General features: G+C 54.8%; 1 protein-coding gene across 5 annotated transcripts in view; it reads left to right on the top strand.

Annotated features, from left to right (window-relative positions):
- Positions 1–26,823, top strand: part of CPT1A (carnitine palmitoyltransferase 1A) — a 54,007-nt gene extending 27,184 nt beyond the window's left edge. For 2 of the 5 annotated variants that reach the window (XM_057317200.1, XM_057317199.1), the window contains exons 6-20: positions 1,623–1,760; positions 2,135–2,212; positions 2,912–3,019; positions 3,794–3,881; positions 6,833–7,028; positions 9,099–9,287; positions 9,816–9,921; positions 13,109–13,225; positions 14,524–14,688; positions 19,218–19,265; positions 21,111–21,245; positions 22,121–22,273; positions 23,133–23,246; positions 23,498–23,590; positions 24,550–26,823. In XM_057317200.1, the coding sequence (XP_057173183.1) occupies positions 1,623–1,760; positions 2,135–2,212; positions 2,912–3,019; positions 3,794–3,881; positions 6,833–7,028; positions 9,099–9,287; positions 9,816–9,921; positions 13,109–13,225; positions 14,524–14,688; positions 19,218–19,265; positions 21,111–21,245; positions 22,121–22,273; positions 23,133–23,246; positions 23,498–23,590; positions 24,550–24,636 (1,815 nt within the window). In that variant the 3' untranslated portion in view covers positions 24,637–26,823. The other 3 variants (XM_048215155.2, XM_048215154.2, XM_057317201.1) reach the window with 2 other exon arrangements.
- The last annotated feature ends 233 nt before the right edge of the window (positions 26,824–27,056 follow it).

Raw genomic sequence — 27,056 nt, 5'->3', positions numbered from 1 at the left:
GTGTAAGCCTGGAACTGGGGCCCTGGGCTGAGGGGACCTGTGCCTCACCTGTAGGAACAGCCAGGCTGGTTCCCACAGCACATGGGTTCCCGCCGCAGCCAACGAGGACTGCAGTCTCTGCCTGTCCCGTGGCCCCATTTTTAAAACCTAAGCAGGCCACGTCTTGGCTTTTGAATCCCGGCCTAGTTATTTCATCCCTCTTGGCCTTTTCGAGTTCCCTCCCATCTCTGCTCTCGTGTGCCCTCACCTGTGGCACGGTGGAGCCCCGTCCCACCCCACTCCACCCCACCCCTGCAGCTCAGGGTCCGTGAGCGCGGCCGTCTGCTGGAGCCTGGAGCCTAGCACCCCACCACCCAGCTGTGGGTCCGTGAGCGTGGCCCATGTGCCGGAGCCCGGTGCCTGGAGCCTGGAGCCCCGTCCCGCCCGCCCCTGCAGCTGTGGGTCCGTGAGCATGGCCGGCTGCTGGAGCCTGGAGCCTGGCTGGAGCCGCTTCACGGTGTGATCTCCAGTTCCGCTCACGGGTGACTCACTTCAAGTAAACTCGAAAACTTGACCAGCTGCTCAATTTCAGGAGTGGCGCCCTACTTTTAAATATTCAAGGAGGGGTCCCAGCGATCTCCGCTCCCCCAAAGCTGTTTTCGCGGCAGACATAATTTGGCGGATCGACACGTTTCCTGATAAACCGAGTGCCTTACTTTCTAGAAGTTTGCTCATGTGCGTTGTAGCAGCTGTTGACGACGGTCTCGAAACCCCACCACATCTGTGACCTGCCACCTGGGCAGCTCTCACCTCAGGGCGGTGCTGGTCAAAGTCAGGGTGCCCCAAAACCCTGTACTGGAGACCTGGCCTTGACCTGGGGCTTGGCCTTCCCTGTCTCATCGTTCCGGCTCCTCCTTCCTGCCCTGGTGTCCCGGGCTCGTCCCCTTCACTTTCCCGGCACTGCCCTGAGTCACCGTCGAGCAGGTGGGAACAGGGCTTTCATTAAGGGCGCAGTGATGGATGGAGACTAGTGAGGTGTCCTGTCGGCTGAGCTGTGATCTTGTCACTCTGGAATTCTCTTTGGTGATCTGTGGTGACGCTTGTCTGGAGAGCGGGAAGGCCAGTAAGGGACGAAGGAGTGTGATTGTGTCATTGTCGCGGATATAAAGCCATCTGGCTAACTTGTGTGAGGACCCACAACACCAACTTAGGGGAGTTGTTCTTTTTTTGTAAGATTTTATTTTTAAGGGGAGCCTGGGTGGCTCAGTCAGTGAAGTGACTGACTCTTGGTTTCGTCTCGGGGTCATGAGGTCGAGCCCCGCATCGTGCTCCCCACTGAGTGTGGAGCCTGCTTGGGATTCTCTTTCTCCCTCTGCTCCCCGCCCCCCACTTGCTCACTCTCTCTCTCTAAAATAAGTAAATCAACCTTTAAAAAAAGAAAAGATTTTAAGTAATCTTGCCCAACATGGGGCTTGAACTCACGACCCTGAGGTCCAGAGTTGCACGCTCCTCTGACTGAGCCAGTCAGGCGTCCCTACTTGGGAAAGATTTTTCAGTCTTTCAGATGGGTTTCTGTTTTTTCTGAGGCGCAGATGCGGAACCTGTGTGTTTTAACATGCGTGTGTGCTTTGTGTTAACGCTAGTACCTGGAGTCGGTGAAGCCTCTGATGAAGGAGTCCGACTTTAAGCGGATGACGGTTCTGGCGCAGGATTTTGCCGTCAGCCTTGGACCCAAACTGCAGTGGTATCTGAAGCTAAAGTCCTGGTGGGCCACCAACTACGTAAGTATGCATACTCGCCCTCTGTCTTGGCGGACACGCGTCCGTGTGCAAACCCTAGTCGGTGCCGCACACCAGCTGGGCTCCCCGTGCGTGGCGGGCGATGCGCGGTGGGACGTGGAGGAGGAGGCGTTCAGCGTGGCCAGGCGCACCCAGATGCTGGGCGGGGCTGGGAGTGGGCGTGGCTGCGGGGCGAGCAGGTGCCTTCTGTTTACATCAGGCGCCGGCTGCACGGGCGCTTCGGCTCCCCCACGCGCCGTGGCGTGTGTCACACAGACGCACTTGTGCCACAGAGCCCTCGTTGCACCCCCGGGGCCCCGCCGGCCCGTGGGGCTCCCGCTAAGTTGCCAGTGGTCTGTCGTGTTGGCACCCCGCAGGTGAGCGACTGGTGGGAGGAATACGTCTACCTGCGAGGACGAGGGCCGCTGATGGTGAACAGCAACTACTATGCCATGGTGAGTCCCCTGCGCGGGTGCGGCGGGCGTCCCCAGGGCCCGTGGGCCTCCCGGGAAGCTCCTGCCCCTGCTGCCCTGACCCAGGCTTCCCGCCGGGGCCCAGGACCTGTTTGCCGGGTCTGAAAGCTGCGCGGCTGGCCTTTTGTGTTTGCCCCGAGCCACTGTGGAGAAATTCGGACTGCAGAATACTCTCGAGGCGGTCAGCGGTCTCTCCCCCGTCGTCACAGCTGGGCGCTGCGTTGTGATGCCACAGCGGTGGGCGGGCCGTGTCCCCGCCACCCACGGAGCCTGGCGACAGGCGGCTGCAGCTCCCCGGGCCAGGGGCGCGGCGTCCTTGTCTGCTGCCCTAGGACGGCGGGTGGCTCGTCTTCCAAGGCATCGATGGCCTGGGAGGGCACTTCCCATCGTGTTGTTAGAAGCCTCATAGTTTGGGCTCTGGTAACTGGCATTTAATAGCTTTGATAACGGGCCAACCTCATTCTTTGTCTTTTTTCTTTCTCTTCTTCACTTTTATTTTTATGTAAAATACAAAACTGTCCAAGTGTAGGAAATGCAATTTCAATTAGTTGTCTATCAGAGCAGATGTGATTTAACACGGATGGAGATATTTTAACGGTGCGGAAATGCCCTCCGTGTCTTTAAGTTAGCGTGGCTTCTCCCCCGGACATTCTCTCTGCCGACACGTGTTTACCATTTCAGGACTTGCTGTACGTCATGCCGACCCAGATTCAGGCCGCGAGAGCGGGCAACTCTATCCACGCCATCCTGCTCTACAGACGAAGGCTGGACCGGGAGGAGATCAAGCCGGTACGCCAACACACTGCTGTGTAAACAGTTCTGAAACGGCTGTGTTGACTTAGTGTACACGCTTGAGGCATACAGTTTGATAGGTCCTGTCACGTTTATATAATGTGCCCCCGAATCCATCCCCGCAGTCCAGAGAGCCAACACGTCCGTCACCCCCAAAAGTTCGCTTGGGCCTTGTGCCCTCACTGCACCTCCCCATCGCCCGCCAGGCGAGCCCCCGTCTGCCTTCCTGTCCCTCTGGGTCACTTGGACTTGCCAAAGCTTTATGCAAATGAACTCATACAGTAGGTTCTCTCTCTCTCTCTGGTCCAGCTTTCACTGCACAGTTACTCTGAGATTTCCTTCGGCCTTTGTGTTCCAAACGGCTGCTCGTCTGTTGTACTTCATCCCATGATCTCCCCCGGAAGACGCTCTTGTTTACTTTGGAGGAAAATAATTGAGCTGGTCAATTATTCAAGAAGAACAAGACATTTCTTTATTAAATATCGCTTTGATTTAAGTGTCAGTTTGCAAACGGTCCATGGTGTGTCAGTTGATAAATGATCGATTAGAAGGCGTCACTTGGGCAGGAAGCGCGCGGGGCGCCGAGCCCTGGCCCGGCTCCGCGAGTCTTGCGGGGAAGGTCGGCGTCCCAGGGAAGGGCTGCTCTCCGCAGTTTGGAAGAGGGGAAGTCAAACACCGTGTGCACAGTACACAAATCCAGTGTTTCATTTGTTCCTTTCCCCCCCTCCCCCCGAGGAATTTTTGTTTGTTTGAAATGTATTTTTGTTGCAGATTCTTCTGTTGGGATCCACAGTTCCGCTCTGCTCTGCTCAGTGGGAGCGAATGTTTAATACTTCGCGGATCCCGGGAGAGGAGACAGGTGAGTGGGGCTCCTTCGGGAAGCCCTTCTGCTCCTTACGAGCCGCGGACGGGCACATGGATTCATGATGACCCCTCCTGAGAGCGGGAGATTTTAGGCTCAGGAACATTTCTTCTGTTGAATTTCCTTGGTCTTTCTTAGGCCTGGGCATGTGACGTATCTTCAGACTTCAGGTTCTCTCTGGTCAAAGGCTGTCTTCCAGGGTGTTCTTCCCAGGTCTGGTTAGGAATATTCCTTTTCTTCATCTGGCTCCCTTGGGAGCTTTGCACTGGCTCACACAAAGGGTTATTGTGTAACGCATGCTGATGTGCTCGGGAGGCTGGACGTGCGGTCCGGCAGCTCACTTGGAGCAGCCTGACCTGGGACCCCTGATCCCCACCCCCGACCCTCGCAGAATGCCGGGCGGCCACGTAATCTGAGCCGGGACGCCCTCGAGAATACAAGCGAGAGACATGCCATCACTTGGGGCTGTCCCAGGCCAGCCAGGGCTCAGGCTGTGCCGCCTGTCAGCCTCCGGGTGGCCGTGCAGGTAGCAAACGCTGGCCGCTCACAGCTGACAAACTGGACCCTGCCTGAGACCTCATGGCGGGCTGTTGTAATGAACTCACTGCTGCTTTTGAAGCTGGTTGTGTACAGAGTCCCAAGCTGTTCCAGCTTTTGGGGGTGTCGTGACAGCAGGGTACCTCCAGACTCTGAGCCCTGGGCAGGAACTTGTCCCGTGGTGGCAGGTGTGGGGGTCCTCGGACGCAAAAGCCAGCCTCTGGGTGGGCTTCTGGAAGTGGATTCAGCTTTCCTTGGTCCGGGACCCAAGGCTTTCTGAAAACTCAGTCCAGCAGTGCACTCAGTGCTTTCGCTGTGTGGGGTGTTTCTGGCTCAAAGGTCAACCTTTGTCTCTCTCATGCTCTGGAGTCCAGTGATCTGTGGCCAGATTTTTGTGAAAAGCAGACGAGTTGGCTAAAAGCGGTTTTGGGACAGGTGGACGGTAATAGCATTCTTAAAAATTTTTTTAATTTTTAAAAATATTTATTTTAGAGAGAGCAGGGGAGGAACAGAGGGGGTGAGAGAGAATCTCAAGCACACTCTAAAAAAAAAAAAAAAAATTAATTAATTAATTTGTCAGAGGGTGAGCAGGGAGCCCAATGCGGGGCTCGATCCCAGGACCCTGAGATCATGACCGGAGCTGAAGGCAGATGCTTAACTGACTGAGCCACCCAGGTGCCCCAGTAATAGCATTTTTAAAAATGATTTTCGTGAAGTGCCGTACAGTTGTTCCTCTTATCCGTGGTTTCGGGTTCCATGGTCTCAGTTACCCACGACCTGCCACGGTGTGGAAGCTGATGATCCCCCATAACAGCCTGACCCGGTGTCACACCTGCGTGACTCGTCTTGCGTTATCATGAGAAGAAGGGCCGGGACCAGGTATTCTGAGAGAGCGAGACCACGTCCACGTCACCTTTATTAGCACGCATTGTTATAGTTGTTCTAGTTTACTTTCGTCGTTAGTCTCCTGCTACACCTGCTTGTAAATCAGGCTTCATCATAGGTGCACAGAGCAGAGAAAATGGGTGTTTCTGGGGTTCGGTGCGCTCCGTGGCTTCAGGCATCCATGGGGGTCTCAGAACACATCCCCCTCAGATCAGGGGGTCCTCCTGTACTTTCTCTGCCAGGGTCTCGTGCGTCATCTATTAGAGTTATTCCTGACTCCTTCACGGCTTTTGTTGTTTTTTTGAGTTGTCTTTTTGAGTTGTTGGCTTCTGAGTATATTAGTTTCTAGGGCCATTGCCACAAACCCCACATCCTGCGTGGCTGAAACAGATGTTCACCGTCGTGCCCCCCCCCTCCCGTCCTGGAGGCCGACGCCCGGGATGCAGGCAGGGCGGGGGTCCCTCCCCCGGCCTCTCTCCTCGTGTGTGGAGGGCCGTGCTCTCCCTGTGTCCTCATGGGGTTGTCCCTCCGTGCCTGTCTGTGTCCTCATCCTTTCCTTATAAGTACCCCGGGTCCATCTTAATCACCATGTGTTAGCATGATTACCTCTTTAAGGGCCCTGCCTCCGAGCACAGTCACAGCGGAGGGTAGGTCTTCAGCCTGCAAGCAGGAGGGGCTCAGGCCGGCCCAGAACTCTAGGGGGGAGGAATGCAAGTGATCCTAGACCCTGAGCTTCTCCGCAGCTGTGTTCTCCGTGACTAGACAGCCGGTTGGTGGAGTCCTAGACCCTGAGCTTCTCCGCAGCTGTGTTCTCCGTGACTAGACAGCCGGTTGGTGGGGTCCTAGACCCTGAGCTTCTCCGCAGCTGTGTTCTCCGTGACTAGACAGCCGGTGGTGGAGTCCTAGACCCTGAGCTTCTCCGCAGCTGTGTTCTCCATGACTAGACAGCCGGTTGGTGGGGTCCTAGACCCTGAGCTTCTCCGCAGCTGTGTTCTTCGTGACTAGACAGCCGGTGGTGGGGTCCTAGACCCTGAGCTTCTCCGCAGCTGTGTTCTCCGTGACTAGACAGCCGGTGGTGGGGTTGGTTGGATGTGCTGGGGTTCACCGTGGCTGTGAGAGGCCCGTGCTCCAGTCCGGGCGGCCCTAGTGTGCTGTGCTGCCAGGACCTGATGTAGCGTCGAGCGGAAGTGGTCGTGGTGCATCTTCTTGTTTCTGACTTTGAAGTGAAGGCTTGGAGGGCGTGTTTGCTGTAGTTTTCCGGTGGACACCCTTGAGCGAGCTTAGGTCATTGGCCCAAGATGATACGTCCAGTGAGTGGCTGAGCGGAGCTGAGACAAAGTCAGACTTGTCTGGTCCACAGCTCTCAACTCTGATCTGTACTGAATGGTTCTACAGATTCTGGAGAAACGGACGGATGAGCCGCGTGGAGGGGTGCGGGGGGAGGGTCAGGGCCACAGGACGGTCGGTGGGGGGGCTGTTCGCAGCATCCGCTAACCTCCTGCCTCGGGATCCGTGTCCTGCCGCAGACACCATCCAGCACATGCGGGACAGCAAGCACATCGTCGTGTTCCACAAAGGCCGCTACTTCAAGGTCTGGCTCTACTACGACGGCCGGCTGCTGAAGCCCCGGGAGATCGAGCAGCAGATGCAGAGGATTCTGGACGACCCCTCGGAGCCTCAGCCCGGGGAGGCAAAGCTGGCGGCCCTCACCGCGGGAGAAAGGTGTGCGGCTCCTCGGTGACATGGGTCATGCCCAGGGGCCGCGGGGGCACCTCGCGGTTCTCTTACCCAGGGACGCAGCTGGAGGAGGGGCACGTGGGGACGAGTTGCAGCGGCACTGGGGGGCAGGGCTGGAGCCTGGAGTCCCGCCCCGGGCTGGTGGGCCACCGTGGCTGTGTGTCTGTGGCAGGCCTGCGTCTGCACGCGTACCAGGGCTCATGACAGACAGGAGTTAGGCTCTGTCACAGGGCTGCGGTGGATTTAATTGAGGACACAGAACAAGTTGAAACCAAGGCCTCGGTGTCAGAGATGAATTTCCTGCTACGTTTCAAAAGATCATTCAGAGGCTTTGTTTCTCAGAGGAATTAGCCTGCGAGGACAGAGCGGGTTTCTCCGCCGTGACTCTGTGCGCGCTGGGCTACCTCAGTCTGTTCTGGGGGTGCTGTCCAGGGCTGAGTGGCATCCCCGGCCCCCATTGGCAGCCACCCCACTGTGACAAACAGAATTGTCCAGACATTGCCCACCATCCCTGGGGACAATATCGTCCCCAGGTCACCACCCGAGTTACCGCAGGCGGGGAGCTGGTGGCGAGGGGCCCTTCTCGGAGCAGAGGAGAAGGCCCAGGTGCGCAGCGGGTGGCAGGGGTGCCGAGGGGGCGGGCTGCACACTCCAGGCTGGGCACGGCAGAGGGTCAGGGACTGCAGAAGGCAAGGCAGAGAGGATCTCGTGGGCCTGACTACACGGGGACTTGATTCGGCCGCTGAAGGGGCCACCCCAGGGACCCGAGCAGATGTATGAGATTATTCTGGTCCAGGGGCTCCTCAAGCAACGAGGGCTGGAATGGGCAGTATGAGCTGGAGGGGAGGCTCAGTCCCAGACACCTGGAGTATTGGGCCATCGCTGGGGCTTCGCCGGGGCTGGAAGGAACGGCGGAGGGCAGCGTGTCCCAGGGAACGCGCTCCCTCCCTGTGTGCTCGCGAGCGTCAGTGGGCCAGGAGGTGGGTGGGCACGACGTGCTGAAGAGTGGGCCTGCCTGGGACCACCCCCCCCCAGGGGCTCCGTGGGCACCTGGCCCTGATGCTCCCCCATCTCACTGCCGGGAGCCCTTCTCATAGATGCCGAGTGTATACATGGGCGTCTCACTCCCCGCAGCACCTCTCATAGACGCCAAGTGTGTACGCTGGCATGTCACCTTCTGTCCCTTCACACAGCACCAGCTGCATAGTAGCCATCCTTGTCACTGTAGCCCCTGGCAGACAGGACAGCGGTCCCAGCCAGGTGTGTGTGGGGACCCTTGTGTTTAGGGGGTGTTGGCACCACAAGATGGCTTGGGGAGCACTCGGGGAGAGAAGAGGGTGGGAGACAGGCCAGCTGACCCTGATCTGGAAGGGTGGGTGGGGTGAAGGACCAGAGGAGGGCCTGAGTGAGGGGCCTAGGAGCGATCAAAGGAGCCACGGCTGGGGCGACTCTCAGGAAGTGGGTGTTACTTCAGCTTCTTGTATCCCACAAGAGGTGGGATGAAAAGAATCCTTTTAGTTGGACCCCCGGGGGTGCCCCTTATCCCCAGGGTGTCCTGTGGTCATTAGTAGCATGGACTTGGGCAGGACAGCTTGGGTTTGAAGCTCTCCCTGCCACAAAGTAGCCGTGACCACGTCTGTGTGCCTCAGTTTCCCCCTCTGAAAGACGGGAATGGCAGTGTTGATCAGTGAGCTAGTACGTGGACAGGGCTGGAGCAGGGCTGGAGCAGAGGTGGGTAGAATGTCTTCAGGGTGGACCCTGGCGGGGGTGCAGAGAGCCCTGCCTCGAGGTTGCTGCCCCCGGGTCACGGAGCTCGAAGGGTGCATTCTCGTTGCCCACCCGGTGTTTAGTGAACAGAGGTATATGCCGCGCCTGTGCTCTGCTCTGGAGTGCCTGCCCACGACGGTGCGGCCCTGCTGCTGACAGAGAGGGTCATACATACGTAGTTGCCCTAAATTCCAGCGAAACTGTGAAAAACGTTGTCATTTTGAACGTCACGTGTAAGGAGATGTCCCCACATTCCTATAGGTTTGACTCTGTGTAACCCTGTTTCAGGGTACCCTGGGCCAAGTGTCGCCAAGCCTATTTTGGACATGGGAAGAACAAACAGTCCCTCGATGCCGTGGAAAAGGCAGCGTTCTTCGTGACGCTCGACGAAACAGAGCAAGGGTACAGGAAGGAAGACCCAGAGGCCTCCATGGACAGCTACGCCAAGTCTCTCCTGCACGGCAGGTGTTTCGACAGGTAACGTGGCTGACAGCCAGCCTCGGTGTCTCTGCTCTGAAGGAGTAAGGCTGTCATAAAAACACAGCTTTGGTTCTCGTTTCTGTGCACGCACGTGCGCAGCTCAAGCAGCAGACTTGAGATTTCCCCTCCGTGCCCGGCCACCTCTGATCGGAGGCGCTGGTGACAGGCGTGGCCGCTGGCGCCTGGAACCAGGCGGGAGAAGGTGGTGGATGGGGCTGAGCTGGGTATCGGCTCCCTGAGCTCGTGACTGTCTGGAGCCTCCTTTCCCTTGTCTGTGGGGCCGTCCTGCCTGCCCCGCAGGTGGGGGTGAGGCTCGGCCCGGGCGGGGGGTATGGGGGCGCGAGGCCTCCCGGCTCCCTGCGCTTGCCTTGTGGGTCCCTCACGATAGAATAACATATTCCGTTCTGCTGATCTCGGCACGTAAAGGCTTGTCGTTGTGTCTGAGAACAGAGAAGTGACGGATCCGAGGCCTGTGGGTGCTCTTTTTAAACAGTTAAGTCTCATGACTGTTTCTTCTCCACGTAGGTGGTTCGATAAGTCTTTAACGTTCATTGTCTTCAAAAACGGGAAGATAGGCATGAATGCCGAGCACTCCTGGGCCGACGCGCCCATTGTCGCGCACCTGTGGGAGGTGAGTGTTCGAAGCTTTGACGTGTGTGGGGATTGCTGTTGCAAATCCAGACCCCAGACGACGTTTCGTTGTGTGATACCCGTCTGATTAGAGAAGGCTTCGTAACATGCGTCGGCACTTCGTGTGACATTAATTAGCTGAACAAAAGGCCTTGTGTCTTCCCTTCCTACAACTCAGTTTCCTTAGACAGAAACGTGTTTAATGTCCTCTCCGGGTGGAACCAGTGTAACGGAATGGCGGTCGGCTCTCGTGCGTGGACTTCAGGGCAGAGCTAAAGCAAAACCATCGCTTCTTTGCTGTGTTTTCGAGATTTTTCCCTTGTGCCAAGTGGTAGGCTGACTAGAAGCAAGCATATTAACATCCTGGTTTTATAAAAACGCAACCACATCATTTAATTCTTAAATTTATCAAATTATTTAAAAACCGCCAAACCGCAGTCATCCTGTCTCTCTACCCAGCTTGTTAAAATGCAGTGTTGCATTGGCCCTGCCACTTCTTTAAATTTTAAAGAATTCATTTCTCAAAGAATCATTGGACCATCTTCGAGTTTGGCACGAAGAATTGAAGGAAGGTTTTGCTTTCTTAACTCATCCGCCACGGTTCTTGTTTGAAGCAATTTCTAAACTCCAGGGTTGTCAACAGTGGACCTGACCCAGACATTCCGTATTATCTTGGTGTGATGAAACTCAGGGTAACTTTACGTTAAAGCAACAAGGCCCTTTGAGATTCACCCTGAATGCCCAGCTGTAGTTTGCAGTCTCTGCTGCTCTCGTGAATGGAGTGGAATAATGTGACCCTACATTCACTGCTCCTGTGGGAGCCACATCTCCAGGACTGCAGGCTGCGGACCTCACTGTCCTGCACAGGGCGTGGAGCTCGGTGGGGGACGTGAAATGATGAAATTGTAGTGAACTTGCGAAGACATCTTAATGCACGACCTTGTTTTTTTTTTTTTTTTTCAATTTCTTTGAAGGTTTTGAATCCGACGTTTATTTTTAACATATTCTATCTGTCCATTTTTTCCCTGGGATCACGCAAATCCTAGAGCATGTCCTGCTGTCTGTTGCAGGGCCTTGGCACACGCCCCCTCCTCTGCCCAGTACACTCTTTCCCTGGCCTCCGGCCCCGTCAGACCTCAACTTGACCACACTCTCTCCAGGCCCCTCCCCTGCGTTCTCCCAGTCCTGGGTTAGGAGCCCCTGATACCCCTCCGAGACTTGTCTGGACCATCTTAGCCCAGGTTGGGGTCTTGGCACAAACTAACCTGCCATTCCTTCAGCTAAGTGAGGTCTTCTCTGTGGGGGAAAAGCATAAACAGGGAAAACAAAGTGTTACTCGTAGTCTTTAAGATAGCGGTATGGTCCCAAGACACGAACACACGATACAAGCAGTCAGTACTCAGCAAGGTCTTCACCGCTGCCCGTCTGCTGACGCCGACAAAGGCTGAGTGATCCTTTCAGCCGAAAACCCAGTGAAGAGCCAGCCACCTTCGGCCCCTGGACAGAACAGCAAGACAGCTGGGGTCTGTCTGCCGGCGGAGTCGTCCAGGCCTCCTGCACCCATTCCGAGGACGTCCTGGGTCCTAAGTGCATGACAGCTGTTCTTCCTGAAGGAGACAGAACCGGAGCTGCGGGCACTGCCGTCGCAGGCTCACTTCCCAGGTGGAGAATCTGCGTGTTGACAAGGCGGTGCTTCTATTTTAAGGGCTCTGGAAGAGATAAGGGTGAAGCGATTGCGTTGTTAGCCCAAGGCGATCACTTGTGTTCCTGCCGGCTGACGGAGTGGCGTGTGGCTCCAGGGACGCCATGGGGGCTCCAGAGCTCCCTGCCGGGATGGGAACTGACCCGCTGTCTTGTCACGGAGGCCGGGGCCAAATTAAAAGGGGAGCTGGTCTGCCCGTGGCAAGCCAGTCGAGAACAAATCTGGTCGGAGCTGGATCCTGTCTGCTTCCGTGTGTTGGACTCTGGGGGCCTTGACGCCGAGCCGCTCAGATGCAAATAGGCTGGTTCCTTCGCTTGCTCAGATCTGCATGGACGCTGACCACGTGTGCACACGTGGCCACCTCCACGCGCCCCCATGCAGGAGCCCCCATGCAGCCGGACTTGGGGTGTGGCTTTGGTCTTTTTTTTTTTGGCCTCCCCCCACTAGGATATAAGCTCCCTGAATGCATGCAGGGATTTCTTTTTTTTTTTTTTTAATTCGTTATTACTTATGGAGGTACAATTGACATATCGTAAAGTTTACCTTCTTAAAGTACACAATTCGCTGGGATTTCGGTGTTTACAAGGTGGTCGTACAACCATCACCAGCATTTAATTTTAGGACGTTTTCATTCCCCCCCAAAAGGAACTCCCGCCCCCCACTGCCTGGGGCAACCACAAGTCTGCTTTCTGTCTCTGCAACGGTCTGTGTTGGCCACTGCAGGTGGTTTCCACATTCCGACGACTACAGACAATGCCCCTAGGACACACTCGTGCCCAAGTCTTACGTGAACGTGTTTTCCTTTCTCGGGAGTGTGCACCCTGGAGCGGACTGGGTAGGTCAGACGGCCGTGTTTAACGTCCTGTGGAAAGGCAGAAATTCTGGTCTGTTCTGTTCACCGTTCTCTCACCGGTGCTAGCGGGTTGCCGGCCCGCAGTAGCCGCTCAGTAAACAGAGCTGAATGCGTTGGTGTGGGTGTCCTCGCCGGGGGCAAGAGAATGTCACAGCTGTGCCCGGGTTCTGGCGCTCGGGGAGTGTGAACTGGGGCACACGGCTTCCCCCTAGAGGCTCAGCCTCCTCATTTACACAGTGGGAATAATGGGGCCTTCCGGGCTCGTTGTAAAACTCGGGGGGCAGGGGGACAGTCCCCAGCGGGCACCTGGGACCCAGAAACAGGCTCCGCATGTGCTGGAGTCCTGGCCGAGCTGCTCACCAGCCCGCAAGCCGGGGGGCCTCCCCACGTCCCGTTCCCTCCCCTCCGAAGTGGAAATACGAACTTGGAGGTTGGGGGGCGGTGCAGAGGGGGTCCGGTGTGAACAAGCGTGCCAGCAGCACAGCTGGGGAGTTGCTCCCGCTAAGGCTTCATTGCGTCTCCACGAAGAGCAAGGATCTGTCTCCCCTGGAGGTCGTTTCAGAGATGCTCTAGGTAACACTGTTGACCGTTATCTTCTCTGACCTGACGCGTGTGTCTTTTCATTTGCGACAGTACGTCCTGGCCACTGACTGCTTCCAGCTGGGCTACGCGGAGGACGGGCACTGCAAGGGCGACCCCAACCCGAACATTCCGTACCCCACCCGGCTGCAGTGGGACATCCCGGAGGAAGTGAGTCCCAATGACCTGGGTGGGGGATGCGGGTAAACCGTCACAGCCCGATTGCCCCGCGGACTTCCCGGGCGTGCACCAGCTCGGCTGGATGGAGCTCTCGAACACTGACCTGTGTCCACTCGGGGGTTTTTACTGGGGCCGTGGAGCCACTCGCTACAGCTGGCGAACAGTCAGCGAGATTTCTAGCTCAGATTTGGCTGGACGTCACAGTGAAAAAGTGAAAAAAGTCACTTCCTTCAGAGTAGAAATAGTCTGAGGTCACTAACTCATCATTTCTGTCTCTCAAAGATTTGCATACACGGGCCGCTCAATAAAAGGAAGCCTTTGAGGAAGGAAGTTTAGGGTTGGGAATACCACATTCCTGCGCAACTGATCCAAGCAGGTATTCCTGGGCCCCGAGAAGTAGTTCTCGAAGTAGAAAATGCCACGCGTGGGGCCACTGTCTTTGCCAGGCCTTCCGTCCTGTGTCCCCGAGGGCCGGTGTGCACTCCTCAGAGAGGTGTCGCCGCTGCCAGGGCGCGTGGATTTAGCGTCCTTGTACCTGACCAGGTCGGTCAGCATGTATTTTAAGTTTTTCTTTCTAAATTTAACTTTTTTGAGCAGTTTTAGTTTCCCAGCACAATTGAGCAGAAGGTCCAGAGAGGTCTCTCCTACCCGCCTCCCCCCTCCCAGCACACGCACGCGCCCGTCACAAACGTGGGGTTCGGTGTTAGCGTTCTTGGCCTTTGGACGGATGTACGACGGCCTGTACCCACATACAGCCTCAGGCAGAGCGGTCGCACGGCCCAATCTGTGCGCTCCCTGCTCCTGCCCCCACGCCCGGGGTGCCCAGGGATCTCGTCACGGTCTTCACAGTTTGCTTTGTCCAGAATGTCCTCTTCTCTGAATCCTGTCACACGTGGCCTCTCCAGACGGGCTACTTTCACTGGGCACGTGCACTTAGGGTTCCTCCACGTTCTTCCGTGGCTTGGGAGCTCATCTCCGTGGTGTGGTCAAACCACGGCCCGTTTGTTTTTTAAAATTGGTTCCTGGGTTGCCACCATGGATTTCACAAAACTAAATTGTGGACTGTGCGGAGTGCCCTGTGGGGCTGCGCTCAGACCAGGAGGCCGCAGGCTCCCACCGGTGTTCCTCTCCCGGATCGCGGCTCCTGGATCACGCTTCCGGAAAGAACCGGGAAGAACATGGGGTGTGTGTGTGTTCAGGCAACAGCCCAGTGGGCCGCACGAACATCTCGCCTCTCCGAGGTATGTCAGCAGCCAGTAAGGAGCACCTCTTTCTCCATTCTTCTCCAGTGTCAGCAGGTGATAGAGACTTCCCTGAACAGCGCCACCATTCTGGCAAGCGACGTGGATTTCCATTCTTTCCCGTTCCACACCTTCGGTAAAGGGTTGATCAAGAAGTGCCGGACGAGCCCGGATGCCTTCGTCCAGCTTGCTCTCCAGCTGGCACATTACAAGGTACAAGCCTGGGGTTCTGTCCCGAGCACTCGGGGTCCTGAGCACGTGCCCGGAGCCGTTTACCCTGGGGGTGGGGAAGGCCGGACACCTGTCTCAGGGGGAGCCGCTGGCGCAGGCCTTCTGCCGCAGACGGGATGGGACGCGTGGGGAGCAGAACCCCTCTCGGCAGGGGCGGGTCAAGTCAGGAAAAGAAACAGATGGACGACAGCAAAAGAGGTCACGTTAAAATCAGAGAAACGGGACTAGGTAGGCCAAAATCGTACGTACTTCAGCTGACTCTGCGGTACTTGACAACAAAGATGGTCAAATGGTGAACCTTTCTTTTCCCAAGTAACATACTCACTGAAGTGCAGGCCCGCAGAGCCATTGGACAGAAGCACAGCCATCATAGGAGCTCGTGGTCCGAAGGAGCGAGGGACTGAAAGATACAGTAACTAGATCGGGGAATCGGAGCTTAGAATTAATGAGCTTGAGATTTAAATGGCGCGTAAATATGCAGCGTTTGGGAGATAAAAGGCGGTGCCATCTCAGATACAGAGAAGATTCTCCTGAGAGAACACCAGGTTCCACGGTAATACATTTGCAAATCTCGAGACGATTTTCTGCAGCAACAGAAGTTAGCAAAGCTGACCCGAGACAAGGTAAGAAGCCAGGAGGTTAGTCTCCACGATGAAGGTCAGAAGCTGGAAAGCCAGCTGCTGACGTGAAGCTGCTTAGAAGCGGCTTAGGGTTCCAGAGGCTTCGGAAAGTGAGGGGCTGTCTGGTTGATGGCCAGAACCAGCTTCCCTCTGGGCAAGACGGGGAGCTGCATAGAGCTGCCCAGGTCGTGCGAGGTGCCTGCGGGAGCTCGTTAATTCCCAGAGCAGCCGGGGAGGGCCTTTCTCTTCTCTGCCTGATGCACAAGGAGGTGAGCCCCCTCGCCTGAGACCCACCGCGCCCAGGGCTGTGGCTGAGCTTGGATCCAGGCAGGCTGGTTCTGGAACTGGTGTCTTAATTGGAGAGACGGCGAGAAAGAGCCGTAGACCCAGTTTTGCTCACGAATGTACATGCAGAAAACCTAAATAAAATATCAGCAAATAGAATCCAGCAGTGTAATCACCAGCAACAGTGTGTGGTGCCAACGGCAAGGGGACGGTTTGGGATTCGTAAATCCAGTCACAGGTTAAGTTATGTTATCAGATCAGAGAAAAAAAGGACAGTCATCTCGAGAGATGCTAAAAAGACATTAAAATCTTGGGGTGCGTTCCTGATAAAACCGCTAAGTAACAGGAGCTGTTTCCTTAACATGATAGATAGCATCATGTATCAGCTGCCAGTGTACGGCTTTAAAGGTGAAAATGTGGTAACCCCAGTAGTTCTTGGGGCCTTTCTGTAAGTGCAGTGGGTGCAGCTGATGGGATCACTGGACGGGGGGACATCCGCACGTCTTCTCGGGAGATGGAGTCAGCAGAAAAGCTTTTATGATGAAGGACAGTGCTCAGGAAGGAGCCCGGTGCAGTATCATCCTTGTCCAGTCCTTGGCCAAGTAGAAAGTACGGTAGCAAGGGGAGTGGGAACCGGAGCCAGGAGCCTGGGATCCAGGCCCACATTTATCAAGCAGGTGGGGCTTTGCGGGAGGAAGGCTGAGACAGTCTCTAAAAGGGAGAAGGCTGTGGTTTGGGGTGAAAAGTCTTGACCCCACAGAGGCGAATGTGCCCAGTTCACACGTCCCGTGTGGACACAGTCCACGGGTCTGGGGATGTTTTTGGGAAGGGAGCTCGAGCGACTGGTCCTCATGTTCATTTGGAAGAGATGACGTTTGAGAATAACCGGTGACGTTCTGAAAAACAAAAGTCACGAGGAGCGCACTTGTTCTTCCGATTTCTACGTTTTGGGCTTTGGAGGGGATGAGTCCATGAGTGATGCGGGTTGGGTCCTTTTGGGAAGCAAATAAGCAGCCCTGTAGGAAAACAGAGTCAGAGCAGGTGCCGGTGGTCCGCGAGAGCAGAAAACTACACATTGTCAGGGAATGTCGTGGAAAACTTAATCTTGTTAGGAATCTGGTAAATGCAACGTACGGAAGACTGAATTTTTGCCTCTGCGATTTGCAAAGGTCTTCTTCCAATTCGTGTTTGCCCAGGGGAGCTTAGAGAGGGAAGTGCGTGCGCGGCGTCTGGGCTCACACCATTTCCTGGGCAAGTTCTTCCTTGAGAACCGTATCCTTTAAGGACAGAAAGCTCATCACAAAGATGAGGTGAAACTACCCCTTGGTAAAAATTTGAATCAGTCAAAGAGGTGATCAGTGTGAAACGTGCTAAATTGTGGTACAACCGATGATTGTGTGGCCGCTAAACGTGTCTATGGCGTGTTCTGTGAAAACACTCGGCCATCAGACACCAGGTGAACGTTTGGCTTCTTTACTACGGTGATCTGCGGATTCTGGCCCACGGGCCACACCCCACCCGTCACCTGTTTTCACATGGTCCTCGAGCTAAGAATGGTGTTGTGTTGTTAGTAATTGACAACAAAACAAAAGGAAGAACGATATTCCGTGATGTCGGACTATCACATGTCATTTCGGCGCTCACAGAGGACGTTGTGTTCGCATTCGGTCGGGCTCAGTCTGGAGGGACTGTCCCTGGGTGTTTTGAGTGGACTGAGCAGGTGCCATAGAGACCACGTATCAGGCCCACAAAACTGTGATATTGGCTGCCTGCCTGTTACGTTCTAGAACACGGGTCCTAGCTCTTGCTTTTTGCTGTGCAAACTCTAGAAGGGACGGATGGAGAATACAGCAAGGGGTGTGAAGGGTGATCTTTGTTTTCTTAGATGGTTCTGTGTTCACATCGTGTGGGCAAGCGTTCATTACAATTGCTTTTTAAGAAACCAAGTTACTTTTTCAGCATTAGAGATCACTTGTTTTCCGTACTTATAGCTGTTCTTTTCCCTCTGGCTGGAAATAATCAGGATTTTATTCTCCACTCCGCTACCCCCCCCCATGTCAGTTCTTCACGGAGCATTCAACCTATTAAGGAGGGTCCGTGTATTAAGATGGCCTGTTAAAAAGGCGAGGCTGATCTTTCCATGCAGAAGTCCTTCCGTGCAGGCTCGGTTGAGCACCTGCTGTGTTAGGGACACGGCTCTTTGCGGAGCTGTGAGTCCGACCCTTCTCTGCTCAGCCCAGAGCTGCAGGACCTCCCCTTGGCTCTGCATAAGTCCAGATGTCCTGCATGTCCTGGGGGTCCGTTCCAGGCTTCTGACTCTTCTCTGTGCCCTCGACCCTGTAGGCAGTTTGGGAAAGCCTTGGGGATCCCATCTCAGAATAACGTTTATAAAGCATTAGAGGAAATACGCAGGGTTACAAAGGTAATCAGTTAATACAAATGCACGTCAAAATATTGAATGTAAATTTGTGGCGCAGCGAGTGTAATTATGCACTAAATTTGGGGTGGCAGAGCTAGTAACTGCTGTAATTTTGAAGTCGTGATGAGCGTAGATGGTATTTTGGGACATCTGCAACAACCATAATTTGTTGTGCAAATAGCTGTGATTTTCTCTTCAAAGTCACTACACTGTTCATAATTACTGTGGTTCGTTGACTGTGCTTCTCAATGCTGTATTTCAGTTTGAGGTTAGTAGACATTAAAATGTATCTATTTTTCCCTTCCAAGTTAACACGTTCTGAAGGTTAGTCACCATCGCTCTGATCCCCGTCTGCCCTTCCAACCTTCTCTCATAACACGTTTGGTCTCATTCACTCAGCTTTTGCCACACTGGCCTTTTTGCTGTCCTCCAATATGTCAGGCTCATTCCTATCTCAGGGCCTTTGCACTTGCTCTCCACCGGTGGTTGCTGATTCCCAGATTGAGGTGTGGTTGCTTCGGTCTTTGCTCAAGTACCCCCATCTCCTATTTAAAATAGCCCCCACCCACTTGCTCTTTGTCACCCTGCCTTGTTTCTGTTTGGTGCACCTGTCGCTGTGTAGTAGCCTATGTCCCCGTTTCTCCTGTTAGAACATTTGCCCCTTGAGGGCAGGGACATGATCTGTCCCCAGTGCCAGGCACATGCCAGCCACAGAGGAATAGGCATCCGTAAATAAGTCATGACCGATTGAATGAAGACACTTAGCGGGGGTCGCAATTTTGGTTTATAGCTGTTTGCTTCCACTTTTGGGTCACGTTTATTTTTCACTTAGAAACTAGAGGTGAGGGGCGCCTGGGTGGCACAGCGGTTAAGCGTCTGCCTTCGGCTCAGGGCGTGATCCTCGTGTTCTGGGATCGAGCCCCACATCAGGCTCCTCCGCTATGAGCCTGCTTCTTCCTCTCCCACTCCCCCTGCCTGTGTTCCCTCTCTCGCTGGCTGTCTCTATCTCTGTCGAATAAATAAATAAAATCTTAAAAAAAAAAAAAAAAGAAACTAGAGGTGAAAAATTCCCCCGCGTGCCAGCGGCCTGAACCCTGAGCCCGGGGGCAGCAGTCCCAGCGTGTGACAGGTTTGTGTGCTCACACTGGGCGTGTCCGTATTTTCATCGATCATGTCTTTCGATCCAGCTCGTTAGAAACTGGAGGTGTTCTTCCGACGGCGGCTGGCTGCGGCAGGTGAAGTGGGGCTGCAGGTGTAACCCGGCTTGGCTCTCGGAGGGTCTGAGCACGCTAACCCCAGTGCCTTTGCCAAGAAGTTTTTAGACGATCGTTTACAAGTTGTGGTATCCTGCATGGCCGTGCTGACCACTGACACAATTAAAGTTTGGTCTTGGAGAGTGGACTTAGCATAAATCAGTGCATTATATATCCCAAGCTAACGTTAATTGATGACTAAAATGCCAGATTTCTACTTTTTTCTTATAGCTCCTTCTCTTCCCGCCCTCCTCCCTCCCTCCTGCTTTGTCATGCGCCCCACGGTAGCTGGTAGGAAGTTCTCTGAAAGGCATGTTTGACCAACAACCTGGACCCCCTGCTTACCTGTTCTATTCTTATTCTTACTCTGCATAAATAGAATGAGGAGTTAGAGCCCCTCTTGGACCCCACCCAAGGGCAAAGTAATGACTGGTGTATGGAGAAGTGTGGTGAGTTGGTGGCTCCTTGTGCCGGGCGTCGGGGGCAGCGGGGAAGGCTCCCGTGGGGGTCCCGCAGGTGGATGGCAGTCAGCGGTGGCGCGTCACAGACCTCCTGGCCTGTGTTCCTCACCCCGTGGCCTGCTCGCCTCGTCACTTCACAGGCAGGACTGGGGGAGGGACAGAGCTCCGAAGGCCACTCACAGGCACGGCCCGCTTGCCGGGGACGTCAGCCTTGACTCTGGCACTGGGTTTTGCTTCGCGGTATTGGCTGGTGGCAGGGTGTCCTCGGTCTCCTTGGGGTCAGCAGGGCCCCGACGCCGAGAGGCATTGTCTGGTCAGGAATAATTGGGGTCCACAAACTGCCGTGGGCCACTTTCCCGTCCATACTGGGAACCTGGGCGCCTTGGAGCTGGCCCAGCGGCTGGGGAGTTTGCAGGTGATTTCCTCCCACAGCGCATGTGCTCCTCGGGCCCTGCCCTCCTGCACCACCTGCTGCTGCTCCCTGGAGCCCCTGCTGAGCTGTTCTCCTGTCCCCCATAGGGTCCCAGCGTCAGGCGCTGCCTCTAATGTCCTTCTGTCCCCTTCTAGTCCCTGGACCCCACAGGGCCTCTGCCTGTCTTGCCTTCCCTTTTCCCTCCACTAGGCATGGACTGCTCGGCCCTGCACCCAAAAGGCTGGCATGGCTGAAGGCAAATCCCAAGGGGCTGGCTCCTCACTTCAAATTACTGAGCGCAGACTCTGGCAGGCCCCCGGGCAGTCCCCCTCTATGCCCCTCTCTGCCTCTTCCCCACGCTTTCTCTCTGACTCCCGGCCCCTCCCTGTTTCCCCACCCTCAGCAGGCCAAGCCTTCTTCTTGGTTCACGGAGAAAACGAGAGCGTTCCAAAGAGACCTCCTGACAGCCCACAGCCGCCCCCTCGGCTTCATTTCCCCTCCTGTCCAGTGGGGCAGCTGGCCGCCTACCCTCCTGCTGGGGGACATTGCTCCTGACCTGTCCCTTCCCTCCTGGGTCATCCTCATTGTCATCCAAACACGATGGAATATTTCCTGCCAACACCTTGTGTCTCTAACAATTTCCAGCTTTGCATGCCCATCTCCTTGTCATGTATTCCTTCCGTAAGCGTGTCTGCACTCGGGTAGGTGTGTGAAGCTCGGGAAATCGTGCCATGGCATCAGCTGCATCTGGAAATAGAACCTGGGCTACCCAGACACTGACCCCCCATCCCCAGGCCTTTCCAAAGCTAATGACGTCTCCATCTGCCTGCTGCACAAGCCCGTGTGAAGACTGACGATGACTAAAAACTAAAGCTGACCATAACCCATCCCTTCTTGTGCATTAGAGCCCATCAGCCGGCCCTGCCTTGTATTAAAATACTTTTCCTCTCCTAGGACATGGGCAAATTTTGCCTCACGTACGAGGCCTCCATGACCCGACTCTTCCGAGAGGGGAGGACGGAGACCGTGCGTTCCTGTAGCACTGAGTCCTGCAACTTTGTGCTCGCCATGGTGGACCCCACCCAGACGGTAAGTGGCGCGAGGCTGAGGGGATCCCGTGCACACCTTGTCCTGGGGCGCCGTATCCGGCTTCTCTCCCTGCCTCCTTTCAAAGGAGCTAACCGTGGTCGGGACGCCCCCAGAGAGATGTCAGTTCTGTGACATCTGCAAACCAGCTTGGGCTCCCAGGAGTCTCAACTACAGTCTCACACAGCACGGGTGGCACGGGAGCTGGAGCAGGGGCCGGTCCCAGGAGTCAGTGTGTGGGCAAGGAGCCTAGAGCCGTGCCACGGAACCTTCTACTCGGGGTTGATGGAGCCCACCTCCCACCCCCAAGCTCCTCGCACAGGCTTGGGGCTCAGGTTTTCCCTACCCCGTCTTTGAGGATCCTGGCAGTAGCCTGGGAAGTATTATGTTAGTTTGTTTTCATAGCTAAGGAACAGAGACAACTCTGAATTCTGTCAGCTGCCGGGCCACACAGCTAGGACGTGGCTTAGGCCAGATCCGTGCCCAGCCCGCGTGGCCCAGAGCACAGTATTGGCTGGGGAGACATGGGCAGGGTGCTCTGCTCTGCTCTGGGGAAACTTGTTCCCAAGAACACAGGCTTCTGGTTCTTTGGAGGAAATCAGTAGGTATGAGTGAGGGGTTGCTGGGCGGGCTGCACCCAGCCCCGAAAGCGCTTCTCCCGCCGTGTACCAGCCCCGCCCCCGAGCCGCCCCGTCGGCAGCATGAATCTGGGGAGGGGGCAGCTGGTGGGGCTTCCGCTCGGGCACGTCTCTCCTGGAGACCCCCAGTCACCTGCTTTGCTGGTGCCGTCGGGCCACTGGAGAGAAGGGCGCCTCGCGGCATCTTGGAGCCTACGTGGTCCGTCCCGCACAACGTGACTCCCACCCTTCACTGCTCAGTTCGAGCAGAGGCTCAGGCTGTTCAAGGTGGCGTCCGAGAAGCATCAGCATCTGTACCGCCTCGCGATGACTGGCTCCGGGATCGACCGCCACCTCTTCTGCCTTTACGTGGTGTCCAAATACCTGGCCGTGGATTCCCCTTTCCTGAAGGAAGTAAGTCCCGTCTGCCGGCGGCAGCTCCCCCGGGTTTGTGGCTAAGCCGATAGCAAGTCGGGGCAGCCTCGCGGGTGAGAAGTGGCCTCACAGGACGGGTCTTCGGGCTCAGCTGTCGTCACAGTGTCAAATCCGAGCTGTGCGTTTAGCGCTGTGTCCCTCGGCCCCCCGGGAACGCTGTGTGTCACACGTGCCCTCCTGACCTCCTCAGGCTTGGATCGTAAGATATACTCAAGTGGTTAGGAAGTGATGAGCTCTTGAGTATTTATCGGTCTCGTTTTTAATACAGTTTATTTACTTCTAAGGTGTAGAATTTAACTCTTAATAATGCCGTGTTGACTAAGCAGCTTGAAAAGTTCCTGAAAATAGGGGTGCCTGGGTGGCGTAGTCGTTAAGCGTCTGCCTTCGGCTCAGGGCGTGATCCCGGTGTTCTGGGATCGAGCCCCACATCAGGCTCCTCTGCTATGAGCCTGCTTCTTCGTCTCCCACTCCCCCTGCTTGTGTTCCCTCCCTCACTGGCTGTCTCTCTCTGTCAAATAAATAAATAAAATCTTTAAAAGAAAAGAAAAGAAAAAAGAAAAATTCCTGAAAATCAGCCTCAGCACAGCACGGCCCCCTTTCCAAATCTTCGTTTGTGTACCCGCCCCCTTTCCTGCTGTGTTGGCCCCTCCAGCCCAGCTGACCTCCTCTGCCCCGTCCCCTCTCTGTGCACACAATGGCCCGAGCCAGCGAGGCCTTCAGGGACGCCGCCCGGACGCCCAGCGAGCCTTTCCCTGGCTGCTGCCCGGGCCGCGCAGGGACACAAGAGGGCAGCACTGGGGAAGGTGTCACTACAGAATCTCCTTGTTCTGCTCCACAGGTGTTATCCGAGCCGTGGAGACTGTCCACCAGCCAGACCCCTCAGCAGCAGGTGGAGCTGTTCGACTTGGAGAGGAACCCGGAGTACGTGTGCAGCGGAGGGGGCTTCGGGCCGGTGAGTGGCTGCGCGTAGATGTCCTCGGGGCTGCGCGTCCGGGGACTGGACGTGCCCGTCCGCCTCCGCTTCAGGTCGTCCTGGACTCTGCGCACCCCTTGTTACCTCGTTGGGTTCCCCCCACCCCCCAAGGAATTCTGCAGATGATTAATTCAGGTGTTCACACGGTCTTGTATCTGGAATGTGAGGGAGTCCTGTTTCCTCATCATCTCGTCGCCCGACGCTAAACTTAGTCTCACCTGCTTCTGTAGGTCGCTGACGATGGTTATGGTGTGTCGTATATCCTCGTGGGAGAGAACCTCATCAATTTCCATATATCTTCCAAGTTCTCCAGCCCGGAGACCGTAAGTCAAAATGAAGTCCCCTTTCCTAAAGACCGAGTATTTTTACTGTTTTCTTTTTAATCTGACAGACATGCGCTTCCTTAATTTGACAGAAAATAGCAGTTCAACTATGTGTTTTTTTACTGGGTTTGGGCTTTTTCAGATAAATGAATTTTTAAATTATTTCACCTAATTTTATTTTATTATTTTTTTTTCAAGATTTTATTTACTTATTTGAGAGAGAACGCATGCACGTGCATGAGTGGGGGGCAGGGGAGGGACAGAGGGAGAGGGAGAAGCAGACTCCCCACCGAGCAGGGAGCCTGACACGGGACTCGATCCCAGGACCCTGAGATCATGACCTGAGCCAAAGGCAGACGCTTCATGGACTGAGCCGCCCAGGCGCCCCTCTTTAACCTAATTTTAAAGAAATGATCCTATTTGGTTGCAAGTATGTCTTTGCCCATAGCGACGGTTTTGAATCTTAACGTGGGAGTGCTCGTGTAACTCTCACAGTCTGATATCAGAGGGAGGACTGAGGTCAGCGCACACATGCTAAAAGGACACATACAAGATGACTCGGGGTCTACGGGGTTCTGTGGGAGTGGAACACCTGACCGCCTTCCAAGCGTGGCCCCCGAATCCGTGTTTCTGTTCTGCCTTTCCACATCGTGTATTGCCTGCAAGCACGGCCGAGGTCACCGGTAGCGGAGGACTGGGGCTCACTCACTCACTGTGCTTCATGTAACCCGTTGGCGTTCGGGGAGCCTTACATCAAGACCACACCCGCAGGAGCTTAGAAGCGGTTCTCTCTCGGAACCCCCAGCGCGTCTCCAGAACGGGCAGCTTAGTGATGAAGCCCTTCAGGCAAAGCTCAGGGAACAGACCTGTTCTTTGCATCAGGGTCTGAGTGTAAGGGCGTGAAGCGTGCGATTCCCCCGTTGTAATGTGCGTTTTTCTTTCCTGATTTCCTACGAAAGGACTCGCACCGCTTTGGGAAGCACCTGAGACAGGCAATGACCGACATCATCCGTTTGTTCGGCTTCAGCGCCAATTCCAAAAAATAATCCACGAGAGCCGCCGCCGCCGCGGAGGAGAACGAGCTCTTCTGATAAAACCAAATGAAAAGTAGCTGCCGGTCCCGATTGTAGTTCAGGATGCAAGATTGCTCTACTAAACTCAGACGTTTTCCTTCTGTCAAGGGTTCGGTCTTTTTCTTTTTATAGGACAGCAGGTCCCCACCGCGCGCAGTACAGCTCCACTACTTCCTGGCAGGTCCTGACTTTGGGAACGTTTTGATAAAGTGCCCCCTCCCCCCGAAGGTTTTTGCATCCGCCTGTGTGGCTGCGGGGCGAGCATGGTTGAGCTGACGCAGGGACTAGTGGGGTTGTGACGTCACGCGTTGGAAATGCACGTGGCACGTTTCCTCGGGGGTGACCGAATACCTGGTCCTTACGGGCATTTACTTTTACCAGAGCTTGTTTTTGTTCAGAGAGGAAAGCGTTCGAGTTTTGGAGACGTTAACCATTCGTAGCTGATGCGTGTATTACGCACTAACGGAAACACTGTGCTTCTGGAAACCGTTTTTGTCACTGTGGGTAACTCTGTCATCGTCCGATTTTGGTAGTATTTGCCTGTCCTTGTCGGAAGCGAGTAGTACGCCACGTGTTTAGTTTTACTGACCATGCAAGTCCTCAAAACCCAGTGCCTTAAAGTGGAGGGCCCCAGGCGAAAGGGAGACCGTGGGGAAGATTTCCTGTGTCAGGTCTTCAGGTGGAATTGTGAGTGTCTTACTCCCTTCTCACTTTACCGAACGAGTATCCCCAAATAAGTGTTTCCTATTGTTTCCCTGCCCCTAGAAAGACCAGTTCCCTCCTGAGGGCAGCTGGGCTGGATCCCCCTTCATCAGACTGCTTTCTTTGCATCATTAAGCAACAAAAGAACGTGTGTGTTTGTGTGTGTGTGTGTGTGAGAGAGTGTGTGAGTGTGAAAAATGGGGAGCAAGGGATGTCGTGGTCAAGTGCGATGTGTCGGGAGCAGTCACTGAAGAAGAAAGCATAAGCCATGCCTCAGGGTCACGCTTACCCAGGCAGACAGCAAGGAGGGCGTGACATTTACCACTGACAAAGGAACGAAGCTTGAGAAACCGGAAGAATAACCTCAAAATGGTCAGGAGAGTGCAGCGCCAATAGGCCCCGGGAGTGCTTTCCAATCCCACCTGGCGAGAGAGAACCATTCTCCTTTCCAGAGGAGAGGGAGGGAATGGAAACCGTAGGCCACGTCATCTCGGTGACGGACGAAAATGTCGCAGGCGACAGGTGCTAGGTTTAACACAGCCTGCCCTTCAGGCGGGCGTGCCTTTATTTGAAGCGTCTGATAGACCAAAAAGCAATTATGCACTGAATCGTCTTCAGTATTTAATGTAAAAATAAGCGATCATGAAATGAGAAAGACCCACTGCCTCCGGGCTGTAGCGACCAGCTTAGCTGTCCACTTTAGAGCCGTGTATTTATTTTTCTGACCACTTTGTTCTGGCGGGGCTTGCCTCTGTAAGAGTTGTGCACTCCAGGGATACGATGACCAGGCGGACTGTCGGAGGGGGTGGGCGCTTTGCTGCAGCGCACATGCGTATTTCATTTATGTATATGTGATCATGTGAAAATCCCACCTAAACGGGCCAAAGATTTTTTTCTCTAAAAGCAAGAAGAAATGAAAACAGACAAAAAAAAGCTAAAATGAAAACGAACAATTACAGTAATAACCCCCACCCCCCATTCGTCTGTGGTTCATAGTCTAGGAGGTGTGGGGGGAAATCGCCCACTCTGCCCCGGGCAGGCGCGGCTTCCAGTCACAGCTGGTGTCAGTCACGATCAGAGCCGCCCCAATCCCGCACTATTGACCACTGACCTTAGTGTTCACGTGTGAATTCCAATGTCGACGTGTAGCACTCAGACACATTTGGGCTTGTCTCTCAGGTTTAAATATCTCAAATGTAATTGTTAACCAGTGCAGTTATCAATGCAATTTTATATTTCCTAAAAGAAGGAAGAGTGGGTTTTTATTGTACATGTTGAAAGGAGGAGGGAAGAGTATTATGTATTTAATTTAATTTGGAATAAGCCATAGTCTTAAAGGAGCTGTGGTTTGAATTTGTTACCTTGAACTGTCCGCTGCATGTAAATACAGGATGCTGTCTTGGATGTAAATCTGGGAACTGTAGTACGAATGTTATCATTAATAAAACATTAATCCCAGTCTTTGTCCCTGGCTCTTTTGTTATATGAATAAGGAGGTTATAAATCAGGGATGAAGCCCAGGCGCTGGAGACAAAGGAGAGAGAGACCACAGGAGGCTTGCATAGATGGCCTGGCTTGGGCAGAGTGGACATCACAAGATTCCCTGACCTGGCTGAGAAGGGCAGCTGCTGACTTGGGCTGTGGGTTTCCACTCTACGTGTATGCATTCTCTCCCTGCTCCCGTGCCCAGA

Source organism: Ursus arctos, unplaced genomic scaffold (assembly GCF_023065955.2).
Source record: "Ursus arctos isolate Adak ecotype North America unplaced genomic scaffold, UrsArc2.0 scaffold_23, whole genome shotgun sequence".
NCBI classification, from domain to species: domain Eukaryota; kingdom Metazoa; phylum Chordata; class Mammalia; order Carnivora; family Ursidae; genus Ursus; species Ursus arctos.
The sequence above is the reverse complement of the archived record's forward strand: the minus strand, read 5'-3'. Positions and strand labels throughout refer to the sequence as shown.